The sequence below is a fragment of the Ptychodera flava genome, chromosome 19, assembly GCF_041260155.1.
Source record: "Ptychodera flava strain L36383 chromosome 19, AS_Pfla_20210202, whole genome shotgun sequence".
Taxonomy (NCBI): Eukaryota; Metazoa; Hemichordata; class Enteropneusta; family Ptychoderidae; genus Ptychodera; species Ptychodera flava.
Window position 1 is genome coordinate 26,362,609 of NC_091946.1, and position 21,007 is coordinate 26,383,615.

The 21,007-nt window shown below is 36.7% G+C and overlaps 1 protein-coding gene across 1 annotated transcript in view; it reads left to right on the plus strand.

Moving 5' to 3' along the window:
• LOC139119114 (cullin-3-like) overlaps window positions 1-21,007 on the plus strand; it is a 25,564-nt gene continuing 4,557 nt past the window's right edge. Inside the window, exons 1-14 of the mRNA XM_070682754.1 lie at window positions 1-382; window positions 1,756-1,953; window positions 3,307-3,420; window positions 6,302-6,462; window positions 6,702-6,816; window positions 13,041-13,172; window positions 13,487-13,534; window positions 13,928-13,976; window positions 16,069-16,214; window positions 17,455-17,631; window positions 18,029-18,199; window positions 18,727-18,834; window positions 19,773-19,897; window positions 20,612-20,705. Coding sequence (XP_070538855.1) covers window positions 332-382; window positions 1,756-1,953; window positions 3,307-3,420; window positions 6,302-6,462; window positions 6,702-6,816; window positions 13,041-13,172; window positions 13,487-13,534; window positions 13,928-13,976; window positions 16,069-16,214; window positions 17,455-17,631; window positions 18,029-18,199; window positions 18,727-18,834; window positions 19,773-19,897; window positions 20,612-20,705 — 1,689 coding nt within the window. The 5' untranslated portion in view covers window positions 1-331. The remainder of the gene's footprint in view (window positions 383-1,755; window positions 1,954-3,306; window positions 3,421-6,301; window positions 6,463-6,701; window positions 6,817-13,040; window positions 13,173-13,486; window positions 13,535-13,927; window positions 13,977-16,068; window positions 16,215-17,454; window positions 17,632-18,028; window positions 18,200-18,726; window positions 18,835-19,772; window positions 19,898-20,611; window positions 20,706-21,007) is intronic.

The following is a 21,007-nucleotide window of genomic DNA, read 5'->3' on the forward strand; positions in this document are numbered from 1 at the left end:
AGTCAAAATCAGTGAGTGACACATCTTCGGAATCTCCCTGATACACACAGAGAATGCGACGAATTTGTGAGCGATATTTTTAACAAATTCGTCCATTTTTTCTACAAATTCACTCAAGACTTTGATACAGCATCACACCAGGAGTTCTTGAGTCTTGGACTGGGACAACGCGTGCGTTTAAGCGTTGAGAATTGCATGATTTTTCGCAAAGAGTTTGCCGGCTGACCGGACTGGACATCGAGGCCGAGGGTGTTCCAAAAATAACTGTGACTTTGTGTCGTCAGTTACTTTTCATTTCTGACAAGACATTTCCATTCAAATTTAGATCAAAATGAGTCTCAAGACGAAAACGAACACGAAGATGCGAATACGGGCCTTCCCAGTAAGTAGTGATATTTCCTTAAGTCATAAATGTGACATAGGTCCGTAATCCGTACGTGAACATTGTGATGATGACTTACTGTATTTATGTGGAAGTTGATCACGTACTAGGGATACCATCTCAAGTGATAAAGTAATTAAATTAATTGTAATTCGTGTAACATGAAATATAGGGTTTCTTTCTGCAATTATTACTTCGTAATGTTTCATAGATAGTCCTCGTTAATTGTTCGGTATGATTTACAGGATTACGACAGGTCCTTGAGGGCAATGTCAACAGGGGTCAGAAAAAGCATTTATTATGTTGTACAAACATGGCCATCCTCAACCCCTCCCACTTGCAGACTTGTGTACGTCATACTGCTTGAGTTCTCAGTCCAGACAATGCGCATGAAGTTGGAACCGTGCGACCTAAAATTTAAACCTCACTGTCATTCTGTTCAGTCAGATTGTATCATCCAAAAGTTAAAAGCATTGTGCTGGACAGAATCCAAAATAATATGGCCATTGAATTAGCAAGTCACTGATATGCTGAATTAACTGAAAGGAAAAGATGCAACATGGCAGTCAGGCAACAAAAATTTGCCTGTTGCATATATGACCTCTTGGCAGTCAAATATAACATTGATAATTTTAGCATGCAGACATGGACAATGTGTCATAATTAAAAATCTAAATCTAATATACATATAGTTTATGTTACAATTCTGCCATCCTAGATAAACTATCAACGGAGAAAGTAGCTCTGACAGAATATAGTAACCAGACAATAGCCCTGTTCACGGTTACAGGTTTGTTACTAAATAAAGCTGTACGCGCGCGACATCGGACACGCAGCTTGAAATGCAGACAAATTTTATCAATGTAACATGCGTGGCTGTTTTTGCAGCTTGTACTCTGAGTCGTGAATATGTTTTTTAGTATTCACTGTTACACTAGCAGTCGCCCACTGAGATGTATTTATTTAAATATTTATTTTTGCATATTAATGAGAGAACAGTGACGTAAACTGTGAACGGCCCTATAACAGTATTTTGTTTGGAACAATTTGAGAATACATGTAATTGAGTTCCAATAGTTTTATTTGTTTGTTTGCATTAGTAAATAATATATCATTATGCAGTATAACATTCTTCTACCAGAAAAAATGGTTCATATGAAGACTGTGAATAGCATAGAGAAATCAAAGTTTTCACAGACATGTCTTGTGAATTCAAGACAGAAAACATTGTAGATTTTACAGATTTAACCCAATAGTGATAGGTCTTTACAACGTTGTCTGCTACAGTCTTCTCATATGGATACCTTGATTTTCACACTGACTTTAATGGTTTGATCTGAAAAGGTTTCATCCTTGCTGTATCTCTCTTATAGATGACGATGGATGAGAAGTATGTGTCCAACATATGGGCACTACTGAAGAATGCCATCCAAGAAATCCAGAAAAAGAACAATAGCGGGCTAAGCTTTGAAGAGCTCTATCGAAATGCGTACACTATGGTTTTACACAAGCATGGTGAACGTCTCTATACAGGGTTGAGAGAAGTTGTAACAGAGCATTTAGTTGACAAGGTACGACTTTTATTCAATTGTGGTCATTATTAACTTAAAACAAAGTAGGGTCAAAAAAGAAGATATGGTCATCCAAGGTTATCTTATCTACTTGTGTATACCACTAGTCCAGGGCATTACTGAGGAAATTCCTGGGAATTGTGAGATGCTTTATCCTAAGTAAATATTTCTAAAGGGTGTTAAGTAACTGAAGATCACAGATTAACAATTTTACATCGTTGTATGTTGAAGTAGCATTTACATGAAACATCCTACATGTGGAAATATGTGTGATGCCAAAGCATTGGTTGTTATGAAGGCCCCCTTTTTAACCCCCAAAGATATCTCTACAGAAGATACGGTATATCACTAATATTCATGGACAAAAAATTCTCAATGTTACTGGATATGTACAGTTGCATAAAATTTATCTTTCATTTACTATATTGATAGTAAGCACTCTCAGAAATTTGAATGTGAAGCAGTTGATGCATATCTATACCAGATCAATTGTGAAATTAACCCTTTGAGCGCCAAAGTCAATTTTTTTGCCTCAAATAAAATTTAGCCCAGTCAACTCTTTTCAGATTTTTGCTAAAATTTTGATAAAAACTGTAGCCAATGGAATATGATGTCCATTTGGTCAAAAATAATCAAAAGAGTTACACAAAAATTCTTAAAGATTGGTAAAATGTTGCACTAAAATTTTGGTGGGAAAAATCACAGCTCTCAAAGAGTTAATTAATACAAAGTCCTGCAAGTATTACCAGTGTCTGGGTTTGACTTTCTGTATGTAACATTTATTGATCATGATCCTTACGGTTGAGACTTGAGAAGAAAAAACTTGAAATAGCAGTACAACAATTTCTGTCACCAAGTGATTCTATTTTTAGGTGAACATGGCGACATACTGGCGAGATACTCAGTAACCACAATCAGGGTTGATTAAAACCCTTGGTCTGAAATGCATGTAGGGGCCCACAAAGTAATTGTGTCAGCCAATGAATTCTGTCATGCTCTTGGTCCGATAGATGAGTGAATACTAGTGCATTAACATTCAAGAATATATGCAGTACATACTTGACTTGCATTAATTCTGATCCAGCGCCCACCAAACACATAATGGATTTGTCCACCCCTGATAAATTTGTGGAAAACATGTCTGTCAACACATCCTACAGTTCATAGATAATATATCTAGAAAGTTTCTATACTCCTGAACCCCAAAAGTACTGTGTCTATTTGACTCTAGAATATTTACAGGATAAATACCAGAGCATATACTCATATCAGTAGTATGTAATGAAAGCTGAATCATAAGATCTTACTTGTATACCATGTGTTAATTTTAATCATTATTTTCTCATTCAACAGATCCGAGCAGATGTCTTAACTTCATTGAATAACAACTTTCTCCATACACTGAATAGTGCATGGAATGACCATCAAACATCAATGGTCATGATAAGAGATATCCTCATGTACATGGTAAGTGCTCTTAATTCCAGCCGCCCCAAAATCACTAAAATGTACAGTTGTCGTAAAGAGAACAATTGCATTTTTAGCTCCGCTGTCAGCGACGCGGAGCTTATCAAATAGGTTGATTTTCCGTCGTCGTCCGTCGTCGTCCGTCGTCCGTCGTCCGTCGTCGTCGTCGTCGTCCGTCAACAATTGCCTTCTCCTCTGAAACTGCAAGTCCAATTGCTTTGAAATTTTATATGCAGTTCACTTGGGGTGACCACACTTAAGTTTGTTCAAATCGTGGTGAAATTTGCATATTTGTATTTTTGGGCAATTTTTGGTGTTTTTGGTAAAAAATCTTCTTCTCTGAAACCGCTTGTCCGATTGCTTTGAAATTTGACATGCAGTTCACTTAGGGTGACTTCAGTCAGATTTGTTCAAATCGTGGTGAAATTTGCATATTTGTATTTTTAAGGCAATTTTTGTCATTTTTGGTAAAAAAATCTTTAAAAATCTTCTTCAAAACTACCAGTCAGATAGCTTGATATTTGGTACATATGTCCCTAGGGATGATCTATTTCAGATTTGTTCAAATTGTGCAGAAATATGCAAATTTGCATTTTTAAGGCAATTTTTGCCATTTTTGGTCAAAAATGTATTTCTCAAAAAGTACTGGTCTAATAGTTTTGAAATTTGGTATACACGTTTCTATAGATGAACTGAGTAATATATATTGAATTTCTGATGAAATCTGAAATTTTGTATTTTTGGGGCAATTTTTGCCATTTTTGGTCAAAAAATGCGTATTTCCAAAACTATTTATCTGATAGCTTTCAAATTTGGTATACAGGTTCCTACAGATAAAGTACATGATATTTATTGGAATTGTGATGAAATCTGCAATTTTGTATTTTTGGGGCAATTTTGCCAATTTTGGTCAAAAAATGTGTATTTCCAAAACTACTCGTCTGATAGCTTTGCAATTTGGTATACAGGTTTTTACAGATCACCTTAATGATATTTGTTGAAATTATGATGAAATCTGCAATTTTGTAATTTTGGGGCAATTTTTGCCATTTTTGGTCAAAAAATGTGTTTCTCAAAAATTACAGGTCTGATAGCTTTGAAATTTGGTATACAGGTTTCTACAGATGAGTTCAGTAATATATAATGAATTTCTGATGAAATCTGTAATTTTGTATTTTGGGGGCAATTTTTGCCATTTTTGGTCAAAAATGTATTTCCAAAACTACTCATCCGATAGCTTTGAAATTTGGTATACAGGTTTCTATAGATGAACTAAATGATATTTATTAAAAATAATGATGAAATCTGCAATTTGAATTTTTGGGGCAATTTTTCCCATTTTTGGTCAAAAAATGTGTTTCTCAAGAAAAGTACTGGTCTAACAGCTTTGAAATTTGGTACACAGGTTTCTATAGATGAAGTTATGAACTAAATTTGATCTCTTGAAATTAAGATGAAATCTGCAATTTCATTTTTTGGGGTAATTGTTGCCATTTATGGTCAGAAAATTTTATTCTCAAAAAACTACTCATCAGATAGCTTTGGTTGACATGTTCTTAGGGATGATCGGATGTCATATATTCAAAGTATGATGAAATCTTCAATTGTGTATTTTTGCAGCTTATTTTAGCCACTTTTTTCTGGCCTCTGCATTGAGCTATCAAAGATTTCCACCTTCTTCATCAACATGTGTAAAAAATAGTTATTCTTTACATAAACACAGCGGAGCTATATCGGCCGCTAGGTCGCTTGTTTCATTGAAGAAGAAAAAATCTTTTGTCGTCGTCAAATTATCAAACACAGCACCATAAATCCCTGTTATAGAAATGTAATGTTACCTGACATTAATCCGAAAGTGATAATTTAGTCTTGCAAGGTATCATCTGCCAGAGATATCAGCTCAATGGATGACAAACCATACACTGGTGTATGTAAGATATATACCAAAAGTTTCAAAACACCAAGCAAGGGATGCTAGTTGGAGTTTGTAATATCAACAAAAGCAAGCGTCTATTTACGAGTAGAGACAACAAAGGAACAATTTTACATTTTGCTGATCAATTTGTGTCATAGAAGTGCTTGTGATGATGGCAAAGTTGCAAAAAGATGAGTTGCTGTAACTTCACTCCAAATCACTCACATTTGTATCTTGGTAAACAAGATCATTTTTGAAAATCAAAGCAAATTATACGAAAATAGGTTTCTGAAACCTGTACATTTCAGTGGCCCATGTCAAGAAATTAAGAGAATTTTTAAAATCATCTAGGTGGATTTTAGCGTGTACAATTCTTGCAATCACTCTCAAAACATATGTTCAATGCTATGCTATGTATTAGTATTCCTTCTTTGTAAAAATGAATGATTATGAAGTAGATTTATCATGGAGTTAAATATAATTTGAAAAAAATTATGTGTACTGGTCACAACAAATGATTTTATACGTGTCCTTGCTCTGCTTGATAAGGTAGAATCATGCAATGCAAGTAGTCTGATATACCAGAAATAAAATTTTGTCAATATACATTTAAGTGATATATAAATAAAGCTAATCAAACTTTGAAATCTTACTTTGCATGATGGAATATATTACACTGAACTTTACAAAGTATCAGCTACCTCATAATCAAAGCATTTTTTCTAACATAAAAAACAAAACATTTAAAAGTATATCATCTCTGTGATTTACAACTCAATTTGTTATGGTCTGTTGCATATCTTGTCGCTGAAGAAAAAAGTGTTGTGTTACAAATTGCCAGGATTGATTACACTGTCCTCAGTAAGAAAATAAACTCTATATATGTGTCTCTTGGAACCATACTGATGTATCAGTTACTCAGTGGTCTATATGAATGTATAATATATTGCATCCATTTCTCCACAGGATCGAGTATATGTCCAACAGAACAATGTAGAAAATGTGTACAACTTAGGTTTGATACTATTTAGAGACTTGGTAGTGCGTTATGGTTGTATCCGGGATCATCTCAGACAAACACTACTAGACATGGTTGCCAGAGAAAGACGGGGAGAAGTTGTAGACAGGTAAGAGTTTGCCAATGCCATCATTTCTGTAAATGACAAAAGCTTCAAATTCGGTACTTATTATGTATGTAGAGAAGCATATGCAAATTTTTCGGTGACATCACATATGCATAAATTTATTTGTTTACTGTTGAGTGCAAGTCAACTTTTGTGCTTTTATATATAACACCAACAACTTCTTTCAGATCAAAACAGATGAGAGTGAAAAACATTCACCAGTATTGTTTTTGTGTTTTCAGGGGATCTGTGAAAAATGCCTGTCAGATGTTAATGGTGCTTGGTATTGACTCCAAAGCTGTCTATGAAGAAGACTTTGAAACCCCGTTCCTTGAGCAGTCTTCAGAGTTTTACAGGGTAATTATCAACATCCATTTTATCAAATCAAAAATAACCTGTAGAGTGTCCAGTCAACATTGGTGTCATACAGAACTTTGTTTGTCATGCTTTCTTTTCATTAATAGAAGATATATAACATAAGGTCTCTGATCACGTTCAGGTGCCAGTTTTCTTCTCTCACTGTTTTCTAACCATCTCCAATATTTGAAAAGAGACTTAATTACTATTACTCAGACAAAAAATTACTTACCAATAAATACAACTACCAGGTTCAGATTTATTTGAAAAATGTTGAAGTCATGTAGCGATGGTAAACTTATCAGATTTCTGGTTAAGATTTCTGATATTTACTTCCCTGTCAGTAGAGCAAATATCAACGCTCTTGATCAGACATCCAGGTTATGCAAAGCACAGAGTGTCATCCAGAGTCCAGCCACAGTAAAACAAGCTGCTGCAAAGATCTTTGGTGTTGCTTTCCTTTCGCGTTTTTTCACGTGTGTTATGTTGTGGTAACATAATTGAAGGAACGAAATACAAACCAACAATCAAACCTCCCGTATGGCTGTTTTTGAGCCCATTTACAATCAAGGAGGCTCATCAAACTTTAAGACAGCGCAAAGCTCCGTAAATATATTATTGGAAATATACTTTTTATCATTTTTTGGCATTAGAAATATGTACTCTCGCATAACAGACCATAAAAATCATACTAATGCACGTTTTAAAATTCTTGGCCGACAACGGAAAATTTGTCAGCATACGGGAAGCTGGCTGGCTAACCGGTACATCGTGTCACCTCTCCCGTTGAACACGGCCACACGTACCCGTGGTCAGCAAGATGGAAACATTTATTTGTAGACCTTACTGTAATGCTTTAACCCTTTTCCTGCCAAGTCGGTGAAAATCCGCTTGAAATTCGGTGTAGCCAGAATCTAAGCACTGGTGACCGTTATTCTCCCAACCCGGTGGAAATCGGGCCCTTTTTGGGTACCCCCTTTCCTGCCAAGTCGACGGCACTACGTTTGGCTATCCCCTGTACGTTTAGGGGTCATCTGAGGAGAGGTTTTCTGACAAGGAACGCCTTTTCCCCTCGAAATGGGTTCGCAGGGAGTCGATAGACAGGGAAAGGTGCAGAAACCTGTCCGCCAGTCCCCCACACCCGAGGGGGGCTGGGTTTTTTTTTACCGCTTTTTAGCGGACTTGGCAGGATAGCATGGTGACGTTTTCTGGCGGAGTTGGACGTACTTGGCTGCCTGGCACTATAGAGATTGCTGCCGAACTTGACCAACTCGGCAATGCTAATCTAGAAGGCTACCTCTTGTAAACGACTTGGCAGATATGCCGATGGTGCGAGACGAAAGTCACTTATTCAGTTGTGCGTGACTGAAAATGAGAACGTATTTTTGACGGGACGGCTCGACTTGTTCCTCCGATGGAATGGATATGAACGACTCGGAAATACCATTACAAACTGGTGTCCGACGTACTAAGCTGGGCTTCAGCTCTGCAAGTTCAAGCCAGGCAACGTCCTTCACCGCCTTGGCCGTGCCATTCAATGGACGTAGCTTTGGATTTTTTATTTATTCCATCGTTTGCAGGCAAACGTATCCTCTTGCCGACGCATTGGTAACTACGTACGCTGATTGCGTAAAGAGAATTCATAAGGTCAATAAGGTCAATGTGTAGTCTGCTACGGGGATACCGCCTGCATTTAGCAGGGACTGCTTTTGTTATGCAAACCAGCTAGCAGTACAATATGGCTGCCAGGCATGTGGACATGTCAATGGCTAGAACAATGGAAGCATATTGCGTTGCACCCGTGCATCGCAAAAGTGAACTGAAGACTTGGGTGTAGTGACTGGTTATCACTGGTTAGCTGCAGCCCAAGCCATGTCGGTACAAACCCGTACCTGACTGAGGACCACTCGATTAAGTCAGTAATGAACAATAACACTCGTAAACCAACTCCCAACTGAGCTGGCTAAACTACGTGGAGCTGTGCTTCAATGGCTCAGCCATGTCGTTAATACAACGGCAAAACGTAGTTTTTGTGCTACACTGCTAAGTCGTTGAAGGTACGTATTCAATTGACCCTACCCTGGGAAACAGGACAGGTTTGCCGGTGCTGCTGCACCCCTAGCACGACCCTCAGGGTCTCTGACTAACAGACGAGTGAGGTGATGTTTGTGCCTAGCGGACGTGCGTAATACTGAAGGAGTTTATTTCCGAAAAAATAAACATGAAACGGCAATAAAATGGCGCACTCCCAGGGGCAAACAAAGCCGGTGACCTCAATTTTTTTCTGCAGTAACCCTTGAGCTCCTTCCCCTGTCTACGGGCATGTAGAAATTATCGAAGTCTAACACGTATAAGTACGGCTAAAACAACCCTGAAAATGGGCGATTTCTGCCAAAATGCCTGGCAGGATAACATGCAGGAGAGCCAATCTTTTACAGGCACATATTATGGGGCGGTTTTCTACTGACTTGGCAAAATAACGGACAAGGGCGCTCGGCACGAAAAGGGTTAAATGTGATTTCACCATACTCACACAATTCACAGAAAAAATCCTTATAAGTATAGCTCCGTTTTTTTCTAAAATCATAATAGCATTCAGTTTATATAAAGGTCTAAATCGGATTGAGTGAATGGGCGAGCTGGCAGTTTGCTATGTCACTTACAGTGCGGTGTGCATGATCAATGCAAGCACATAGCCGGTTGCCGTAATCGTAAATTGTTCAAAAACGTAATTTACTACAACAAATTGAGCAAGCGTGTTGAGTTGTAAAGATGTTGTAAGCATTAGTTTTTGACATTTTGATCTCAAATATTATGTTTCGTGATCATGGTACGGCATAGAATTTGCCCTCGCTGCCTGTTTTGGTAGCCACTTAATTTCAAAGATGGCGCCCGTGGGTGACACAAGGCTACAGCTTATATAGTCGCAGCGATCATAAATTTCTTACAAATACCAATGATCTCAACCAGAAAAAAGCTAGAATTCAAATTCACTTGTGTAATATTCATTAGTTTTTAATGTCTTTGCTTTCGATTCGCTTTTGTACATTCACGCTGCAACAAAGATTTTGCCGATACCCTTCCGCTTAGTGGGGTTGCGCACTGCCCTTGTATTTCAAATATGGCCCGGTAAAGTAATGTTGGTAGTTGCCGTGATCGTAAATAACTTTCAAATGCAGTTTTTTATCAGAATTTAAACAAGAGGGTAAGAAATTGCTTATTTTATTTTCATTAATCTTTGACATTTAGTCTTCGGTTTTGCTTCATACTGCAGCGGTCCCCCGTAGAATTTGCCGGTACTCACCGGGACTTGACTCAAAAGAGCTTATGGTAGCGTACGCGGTCACATAACGATCAAATAAAGTCAACAGCTACGTACTGTTGCCGCGATTGTAAATGTGTAAGAAGTATGGTTTGATATCACAATCCTAACAACAGAATTCGACTTAACGGATGTAATTTTCAAGAACATTTGACATCTTAAACTTAAGTTTGGTTTTGTACGGTTACACTTTGACGTCGATTTTGCCAATGCCGATGTCGATTGCGCGCCGGGCACAATTTCAAATATGGCGCCGATTTCTGTCTCACAATAATAAACACACCGGTCGCTATAAATCGAGTGCCCCGAAAATCAAGAGGTTGCCCCAGTATGAACACCTATCACGCACACAAAATGTTACCTATAGATTAAATTAAAATTATGCTCAACCATGGGAAAATTTATTTCAAATACATTATCATAGAATTTCCGCTGTGACCCTGATGGCAAAATATTCCTCACAGGTTGCTTGTTGAAGCAAAATTAATGCACGTATGTTTGCAAACATCGCCCATTATTCAAAAAATCATGAAGTTCTCAACAAATGGCGGCCGCAAAATATTGCCAAATAAATGCGGAAATGACGACGAAACCTACTGAATTTCGGGTTATTCTAGAATATTGAACATTTTCAACAGAAAGATGGAACACAGAATGTTCTGGAATTAAAATCACGTTTTCTTCTGGCAGGATTAATGAGACTTAAGGGACGGACCATTAGATCTTGGGAGGGGGGTGGTCAAAAACAGAAAAAAAAAATTTTCAGAGCAGAAAGTTAGGGGAAAAAAAATTTTCAAACTAGTTTGCAAAATAAAAAAAAATAAATAAGAAGACAAAGGCGTAAAAAAAAATCTGCAAAAGTCTTTAAAATTTTGAATTTTTTTTAGATTTTACCGACAGAAAGCAACTTTCTGTATTTTTTAGTACATCCTCCTGGCACATTTTTAATTTTAATTTATACATTTAGAGTGACTGTATCCCTTATACTGGAAGTTGTACTTATCTTATTTTTTCAGGACTTTTGTATTCTGATCACTTGAAAATTATGAAATTATAGAGCCTGTTTTCTACTTTTTCCTGCGTACAAACCAAGCAGGTACACTAGGTAAAACATTGAAACTATGGTATGGTTGTCAAGACAGAAAGTTGTATTTGCCTTTTAAGATCAAGGTAAACAGATGCAGGCCACATCAGTTTCATTTTTTTCACAGCATTTTATTGCAATGATGAATGCAAGAATGGGTGAACAAGTAGAAACAAGTCAATAATGATAAAACAACATATCAAGTCATTATGTATTATTTTGCTTTTAAAAAGGCATTTTCAATTCTTTTTTCTCAAAAAACAGCCTCAAAAAACGACAGCAACACATGTTTTAACATTCAACAATACACTACGCAGAATGCCATCTATCCAACAAATCCCAACACAAAAACACACAAAAGGGTTGAACTTTGAAAGTTTCTCGATAGCAAATACTGAATAAATCTGCATGAATAATCGTTTTTGTGTAGCAAATTTCAAAGAAATTGGACAACCCCTTTCAGAGAATACAGATTTTTTGACCATGAATGGCATAAATTGCCCTAAAAAGACAAATATTGAAATTTCAACACATCTATACACATCCAATCAATTTGGACATGCTGCTACAGAGAAATAGATGTTTTGATCAAAAAAGGGCAACAATTGCTCTAAAAACACAAATATGCAAATTTAACTATATTATTTAGCTTATTTTAGCTTCTCAGCAGTTGTCAAAATCAATTGTAAATCATGAGATATGCATGATGTTTGGTGGGGTGAATGTAGGCATTTCACCACGCAGTAGAAAGGGAAGCCAGGAAACCAAAATAGTCAATTTTCAAAACTATAGGAAGCTACTGAGGAGCAAGAAGACCATGTTTCAGAGGAAGATGTGTAATCCAAAAAAAATGCTCCCAAAGTGCCACCAAATAACACCATTTTTATCTCTATTTTTCAAAAGCTCCAACGGCAGGAGGGGGACACCCCCTCCTGACCTCCCCCCGCAAAAATACTCCCCAGGTGCCACCAAATAACACCATTTTTATCTCTATTTTTCAAAAGCTCCAACGGCAGGAGGGGGACACCCCCGCCTGACTATCTCCCCCCCCCCCCCCCACAAAAATACTCCCCAAGTGCCACCAAATAACACCATTTTAATCTCTATTTTTCAAAAGCTCCAACGGCAGGAGGGGGACACCCCCTCCTTACCTCCCCCTGCAAAAATACTCCCCAAGTGCCACCTTGCAAATAGCACCATTTTTATCTCTATTTTTCAAAAGCTCCAACAGGAGGGGGGACACCCCCCTCCTGACCTCCCCCCGCAAAATACTCCCCAAGTGCCACCAAATAACACCATTTTAATCTCTGTTTTTCAAAAGCTCCAACAGCAGCAGGGGGACACCCCTCTCCTGACCTCCCCCCCCCCCCCCCCCGTGACCGCTTGCGTGGCCGCTTGTGGTGCTTGGCACCACATCTTTGCCCTCTTTATCTTCAGACAGCGACGAACTAAAAAAAATTATAAATCTGAAAATTTACTCTGAAAAAAAAATTTGCACAGCTAATCTAAATTGGAAAAAAAAAATTCAGAAATTTACAATAGTAAAAAAAAAAATTTTCACAATTTCATCGTGACCACCCCCCTCCCAAGGTCTAATGGTCCATCCCTAATGAGACTTAAATTGCCAATATGCGTGTTTGTTCGTTGTTTGTTGGCTCCAACTATTTTATCGATTATCGCCAGAAAAAACAGACGTGTTCGGCCCTATTAGACTTCGTTGTGTTCTAGCCAGTCCAATTGTAGATTTTGAGAATACAGTGAATGTAGTTCCAGTATATAATCTTATGTTCTTCTTTTCTTGTTTTGTGTTTTTTGCAGCTGGAAAGTCAGAAATTTTTAGCAGAAAATAGCGCATCAGTATACATCAAAAAAGTAGAAGCTAGGATAAATGAAGAAGCTGAGAGAGCAACTCATTACCTGGACAAATCTACTGAAGACCCAATTGTCAAGGTAATAATATCACTCTTTGGAGTGGTCTATAACTATAGACAGGGATGTTCTCTGATGTGTGGGCCCAAAGCTATGCCATTTACCATGTTGGATGCTAGAGAATAGTATTTTCAACTACCACCTTGATGATTTAGAATACAGACAATCAAGCTCGGTGAAAACATTTATCAGTAAAACAAATGCTCTTGTAGAAATATTTTATCCTTCATTAGTTTGTAGAATCATAAAAATTACCAGTTCAGTAATTTCATTTGTGAAAATTCCCACTTTTCAAGGGGTTCATCCATTGTTGTGTTCATCTTCTCAAATGACAGGTACTGGAAGAAGAACTGATATGTAAACATATGAAGACCATTGTTGATGTGAGTATCTACCCTTCAACGAATTTCCATTTCTATTTCTTAGGACCAAGTGTTGTAGCATAACGCTATCACTAGTTCCATGTCTGGTGACAGTAGGTTCAGTGAAAGTAAACATATGCCGCACTGATCACAGTCCTCTCCAATTGAAGTGTTTCTTTTTAGTCACTGACCGCAAATTGTCAAAATGAGTTTGGTATCAGAAGAAGAAACCAACGTAGGATTTCACAAATGATTTCTACATTCTTCAGCAATGTACAGATGAAACAAAACTAGGTAGTAGTTTTAGTTAGGTTCTGACCAGTCACTGTAATGGGTCTCTGTTTATCGTGAAGCCCTTTTTGGCTATGGCTCATGACAAGATATGTAAATTAAAACTTCAAACTTATATTTCAGATGGAAAATTCAGGAGTCGTTCACATGTTAAAGAATAACAAGACGGACGGTGAGCTTAAATTAATTTTGAATTATAGTATATCATTGCTGCACTATGTATAAAATGGTTGAGGATTAGTGTACTTGACCTGGGTTCCCATCTGAACATCGGACATCTTCCATGGAAGACTTCAAAAGTCAACTCTAACTCTCCCCTTTGGACCACACACTATATATTTAACTATCTCTTTACTCAGTTTTGGATGGTTTGACACTATCCTGTATGTTGAGGTTTTTAGCTCCGCTGTCAGCGACGCGGAGCTTATCAAATAGGTTGATTTTCCGTCGTCGTCCGTCGTCCGTCGTCGTCGTCCGTCGTCCGTCGTCGTCCGTCAACAATTGCCTTCTCCTCTGAAACCGCAAGTCCAATTGCTTTGAAATTTTATATGCAGTTCACTTGGGATGACCTCACTTAAGTTTATTCAAATCGTGGTGAAATTTGCATATTTGTATTTTTGGGGCATTTTTTGCTGTTTTTGGTAAAAAAATCTTCTTCTCTGAAACCGCTTGTCCGATTGCTTTAAAATTTTATATGCAGTTTATTTAGGGTGACTTCAGTCAGATTTGTTTAAATCGTGGTGAAATTTGCATATTTGTATTTTTAAGGCAATTTTTGTCATTTTTGGTAAAAAAATCTTTAAAAATCTTCTTCTTCAAAACTAACAGTCAGATAGCTTTGATATTTGGTACATATGTCCCTAGGGATGATCTATTTCAGATTTGTTCAAATTGTGCAGAAATATTGAAAATTGCATTTTTAAGGCAATTTTTGCCATTTTTGGTCAAAAAATGTATTTCTCAAAAAGTACTCAACTGATAGTTTTGAAATTTGGTATACAGGTTTGTATTGATGAACTTAGTAATACATATTGAATTTCTGATGAAATCTGTAATTTTGTATTTTTGGGGCAATTTTTGCCATTTTTGGTCAAAAAATGTGTATTTCCAAACTACTCATCTGATAGCTTTGCAATTTGGTATACAGGTTCCTACAGATCATCTAATGATATTTGTTGAAATTATGATGTAATCTGCAATTTTGTATTTTTGGGGCAATTTTTGCCAATTTTGGTCAAAAAATGTGTATTTCCAAAACTACTCATCTGATAGCTTTGCAATTTGGTAAACAGGTTCCTACAGATGATCTTAATGATATGTATTGAAATTATGATGAAAATTGCAATTTGTAATTTTGGGGCGAATTTTGCAATTTTTGGTCAAAAAATGTGTTTCTCAAAAAGTACTGGTCTGATAGCTTTTAAAATTGGTATAAAGGTTTCTACAGATGAGCTAAGTAATATAATTTCTGATGAAATCTGTAATTTTGTATTTTTGGGGCAATTTTTGCCATTTTTGGTCAAAAAATGTATTTCCAAAACTACTCATCTGATAGCTTTGAAATTTGGTATACAGGTTTCTATAGATAAACTAAGTGATATTTGTTGAAATTATGATGAAATCTGCAAAAAATGTGATTCTCAAAAAGTACTGGTCTAACAGCTTTGAAATTTGGTATACAGGTCTCTATAGATGAACTGAATTTGATCTTTTGAAATTATGATGAAATCTGCGATTTTTATTTTTGGGGCAATCGTTGCCATTTTTGGTCAGAAAATTTTATTCTCAAAAAACTACTCATCAGATAGCTTTGGTTGACATGTTCTTAGGGATTGTCCGATGTGATATATTCAAAGTATGATGAAATCTTCAATTGTGTATTTTGCAGCTATTTTAGCCACTTTTTTCTGGCCACTGCATTGAGCTATCAAAAATTTCCACCTTCTACATCAACATGTGTCAAAAATAGTAATTCTCTACATAAACACAGCGGAGCTATATCGGCCGCTAGGTCGCTTGTTAATATCCAGTTTTTGATTGTGTAATATAATCCTAGAATCCTTTTCTATCAAAATCTACCATGAACATTTGAATTACAGGTTCTCAGTTTGAATAATAATCCTTTTTATAGAGCAGGTCCAGATACACCAATTCAGTAAATCAAGCTTACCTTTTGAAGAAATTCATGTTACCAATGTTACCTGGGTGAATTTTTCTTTTACCGATTATATTTAATGCATAGATTTTTTTCTTGTGATTTACAGACCTGGGTTGCATGTACAAGTTGTTCATTAGGGTCCCTGAAGGATTGAAAACAATGTGCGAGTGTGTCAGTGGATATTTACGTGAGCAAGGCAAAGCGCTGGTGACAGAAGACGAGGGTGGTAAAAATGCCATACAGTATATTCAGGTATGTCCATCTGAAAACAGTACAAAATATTAATGAAGTTTGCACGATTCTCAACAACTAGCCCAGTGAGTGTAAGGGCAAGAAATGTACATTGATTGATTGCATGGCATTTTGATTCCTTCCAAATGACAGTGAGCTTAAAGGGGCAGGGGTTTTTTTTATCAGCTTTATTTAGAAGCAAATTGACCAACTTGATAACACTTTCAGTTGAAAACAAAGGATTAGCACTGTGTACATACTCAAGTGTCAACAAAACTGATGCGAGAACCTGGGATTAAGAACTGTCCCTTTAAGGTGAAGTACTACGAATTACGTCAAAATTAGGTTGTGGTGTCATTTTCTTGAAACTTTGCACAAATATTCTTGGAAGTTGTGCAAGTGCAAAAATGAAATAAAAAATGGGGGTCACCACGCTCGTTTCCATGGAAACGGACGTTAAAATGGCGTCGTTAGAAATAAATAAAAATGATATAATTCACTTAAACTAAAGAAAGCAATTATAAAACGCTTAGCAAATGAGTTAATTTTAATAAATACCAAGGATTAAGATCCACATCTATCGAATGTATAGTTTTCATGATGTTTGTAAAGAAATTTTAACATAAGTATCGATTACAAAATAACGATATGGAAATTATATCACTACATAATTTTCGAACTTTCTTCCTGTTGCTTTGAATGGTGTCATTTTGACGAAACTTGGCGAATAAAATCCTGACATAATACCATTTAATTTACACTTTTAATAAAAGGGTGTCACCACGCTACTTTTTACAATATCTCCAGGTGAATGGGTAATATGCGCCATGTAAATGGGAGAGAAATGTTAATTTTGCGCTCATATTGAATAAAAACCAGCTTCCTAGGGGGTCAGAATATGACAAGGTTAAAGGTAACATGTATTTCTAAGAGACTGGGTCAAAAAATTAGGTAAAAGGGCAATTTCAACAATGACAGGTGATATTAAATACATGCGCTACAAAATAACCCATTTGCGGCAGGCTGGAGTTAAATCTGCGCAGAAACGTTCTAAAGCGTGTGCGCGTCCGAATTCGGCGCCCTTTACCTTAAATGGATTTCCAGAACTGTTAAGAATTTGGTCATGTGAGATATTATATTTGGACAAACATGACATGACCACTTGAATGTGAAACTGCAAAATGAAAGTTTATCTTGTCATTAGTATCGTGATATGAGAAATCAGATGCACTAATATTTCCTATGTCCTTTTATTTTACAGGATTTACTTGATCTTAAGGACAGGTTTGATCATTTTCTACACGAGTCCTTCAGTGATGATAGACTGTTCAAACAGACCATATCAGGAGACTTTGAATATTTTCTCAATCTCAACAACAAATCCCCAGAATATCTCTCACTGTTCATTGATGACAAACTCAAGAAGGGAGTGAAAGGGGTAAGTCAGCTTGTTTCCGATGTTCAGTGTTTTAGGAAAACATTTATTGTGTCAAATTGGTTCAGATTGTGTACCTATTTTAAGTAGAATGATACAAACCATCTCAAAATAGAAAAGTGCAAAAAGTGAATAAGATAAGCTACCAACCGACCAGAATAAAGGCACTTGTGATGGGAAGAAATAATCAAAGAAATTCCTTCAACTTGTTTTCACCAGCCTTAATTTACACCAGTACATGAAATATGACGTGAAACTATGATTATGAATATGATAAAGAACATTGAATGTGAAGATTATATTATGCATTTTGTGCTCTCAGGAAACTTTGACCCTTACACATATACTCAAAATAGTATACATTGTCTCATATATCACTTGTGAATCATTTCATTACCAGATGTCTGAGCAAGATGTTGAGTTAGTTTTGGACAAGGCCATGGTGCTGTTTAGATTCCTGCAGGAGAAGGATGTGTTTGAGAGATACTACAAGCAACACTTGGCTAAGAGGCTACTACTCAACAAGAGTGTATCAGATGACTCGGAAAAGAACATGATATCCAAACTCAAGGTGGGTGTCATCCCTGTGGGACAGTGAATGGTGAAGGAATTCTAAGTTGAGGAAATACCATACTTTGTATGGGGGAATTACATCTTGGCTTGTTGTTCAGTAACTTTCTGATCACACTGCCCATACTGTAACTGGTTCTGTAGACTTTAAATTTGATTTATGTGAGGGATGACTGGAACACTATTAAGGATGGGTTTGTCTCCACTATACAGCAGAATATTGAGGCAGAGATAGTTTAGGTATCAAACGGTGATCCTGTTTAAGTATAATTCCCCAGTGTCTGCCATATAGAACTAGGCTTTTTCCCATTCTTGCTTGTCACATCTGTCGTTATATTCCATGTTTCAGAAAAGTGTCTGGGTATGGGTTCAGGCAGAATTATTGTGATCTTGTCTCACAATACTGCTCCAAATAACTTTTTAATGAAGAGCAGAACACCGAGGGGATGTCTAGAAGTACAAAACTCTTTATTACTGTTTCTTTTTTTGCTAGAATAACCAAGATTTTGTTTCTTTCCTTTGTCACAGACTGAATGTGGTTGTCAATTTACATCAAAACTGGAAGGCATGTTCAAAGACATGACAGTGTCCAATACTACCATGGAAGAATTCAAATCTCACATACAGTCATCAGGGGTAAGTATGAAGATAGAGGGCATCTTGAAATTGAAATACTTAGACTTTTGTGCAAACTTTCCAAAAATCATTCCCTTTCAAAAAGAGCAATACAAATTGGGGGTCACAGTGCAAAATTTGGTATATATACCCAATATTTACTGATATTTGAAAATTCAAAATGGCAGTCATCCCTGTGGTAACTCTATGGAGAAAAATTAAATTTTCCATTGTCACAAAAATAAGCGGGTTGAAGCATTTTTTACACAATGAGCTTCAAAATGAACCCTAACAAGGTATAGACCAAAAAAGTATCGTACTAGTCTGAGAGTCAAAATATCTGTCCCTGAAGTACATTCTACCTTTGCATCTCACAAGTTTGTCAGCTGTATACCACTATAGTGTGAATTTGTTCTGTGTCAAAGAGAATAATCTTGAACCCATGGTGCATCAAATTAGATGAGTATGCTCTCTACACCTAAAACAAGACATTTGAATGGTTACCGTAATTTTTGAGTGAATTTGTTTCAGAATTTCTCCTTTGTGGTGATCATTATGAATTTGCCTGAAATTGAAGAAGGAGAAGATTGAAAACAATACTCTCATGTCAAGGATGACAGTAATAAAAGGAGCAATAATTGGAATCACCCAAAAAGAATTTTCCTTCTTTGCCATTTCATTTTAACTCTGTGCACTGCTATTTGGGGGTGTCCCAAATTTATTATCAAAATTGATATACAAGAATTAATGGTGTGGAGAATGTTAATTATTCACACAAAATGTTTGACACCATGAAAGATGGTTACTGCCCCAGTTTTGTTTCACTTATACAGGGCCTTCTTGAAAAGTTTAAAAATTCCTCACATACAGTTTTAGTCCCTCTCTGAATTCTTTCCATAAACATCTTGAAATTTGAAGCTGATAAAGTAATTATTGATCTTATCTCTTTCTGTACAAAGACGTCACTATATGGAGTTGATCTGAATGTACGAGTACTGACAACTGGTTTCTGGCCTACGCAGTCAGCTACTCCCAAATGCAATGTACCAACACAGCCAAGGAGTGCATTTGAAGCATTTAGAAGGTATGTGAAAGAGTTTGATGGTGTGCAAGCCTCTGTGTGTGTGTGTGTGTGTGTGTGTGTGTGTGTGAGTTTGTATATGTGTACAGTGTGTCCACATTTATGTGAATGTATGTGCAGCTGGTGTGATTAGTATTCTGGAATTCACCATATCGGAAGTAATGATGGACCTTGTGGCAGTTCTGTTGTATTCACATGTGCAAAATCACATTTTACAATACAGTGATTCGACATGCAGGATACATTTGTCCAGAATCTCTCTGTATTTGTGGTATGGTACCAGAACACAATGCTAGATGTACATCTAGCATTGTGTTTTGGTTTTCCGATGTAGCAAAATGCTCATTTGACTTTGAAAGGACTTCAGCTTAGAAAAATTACATAATTTGCATTCCCATGTGACTAATTCAGACAGAGGAGTAACATGATGTACCAATATCCAGGAGACTGAGTGCCATAGCCATTGGGTAAAGTATATGATTACTGGAGCGACAAATTTAGCGATTGACCTCAAGAGGGCGCCGGTGATACAATTTTTGTAGGCTGGAGTTCTTTCACATGCTAGATGTACGTCTTAGGTACCATACTAAAACTAAGAGAGGTTCTAGACAAAAAAAGTTGTTAAACACATGAAGTTTCCAAAGTACCAGATCAATACATTAGGACATACATTAGATGCCTAAGGTGACTAAAATGCATCTTTACTTGTTATTACAGGTTTTATCTTGGCAAACACAGTGGTCGTCAATTGACACTCCAGCCATCACTAGGTTCAGCAGATTTAAATGCATCGTTCTATGCACCAAAGAAAGTAAGTCTTACTCTTTTACATCAAGTGAAACTTGGTCACCAAAAAATTTTGCCTCACGATTGGTGGCTAGAATGAACGTAGTTGTTTACTCACTGCAGTCATATTTCTCACTATAGTTACATGATGTGCATAAGTATAAGGTTGATTTTCAACCAAATCATTACTGCATGTTTTCTCGAGTAAAAAGTACACTGAATCTCAGAAACTATCCTTGTAGGGGTGCCCCATGATTGCACTTGTAGTACTATGGTAATCTTTCTACGTCTTTCAGCAGATGTGTGATCAAACTACTGATTCATAAT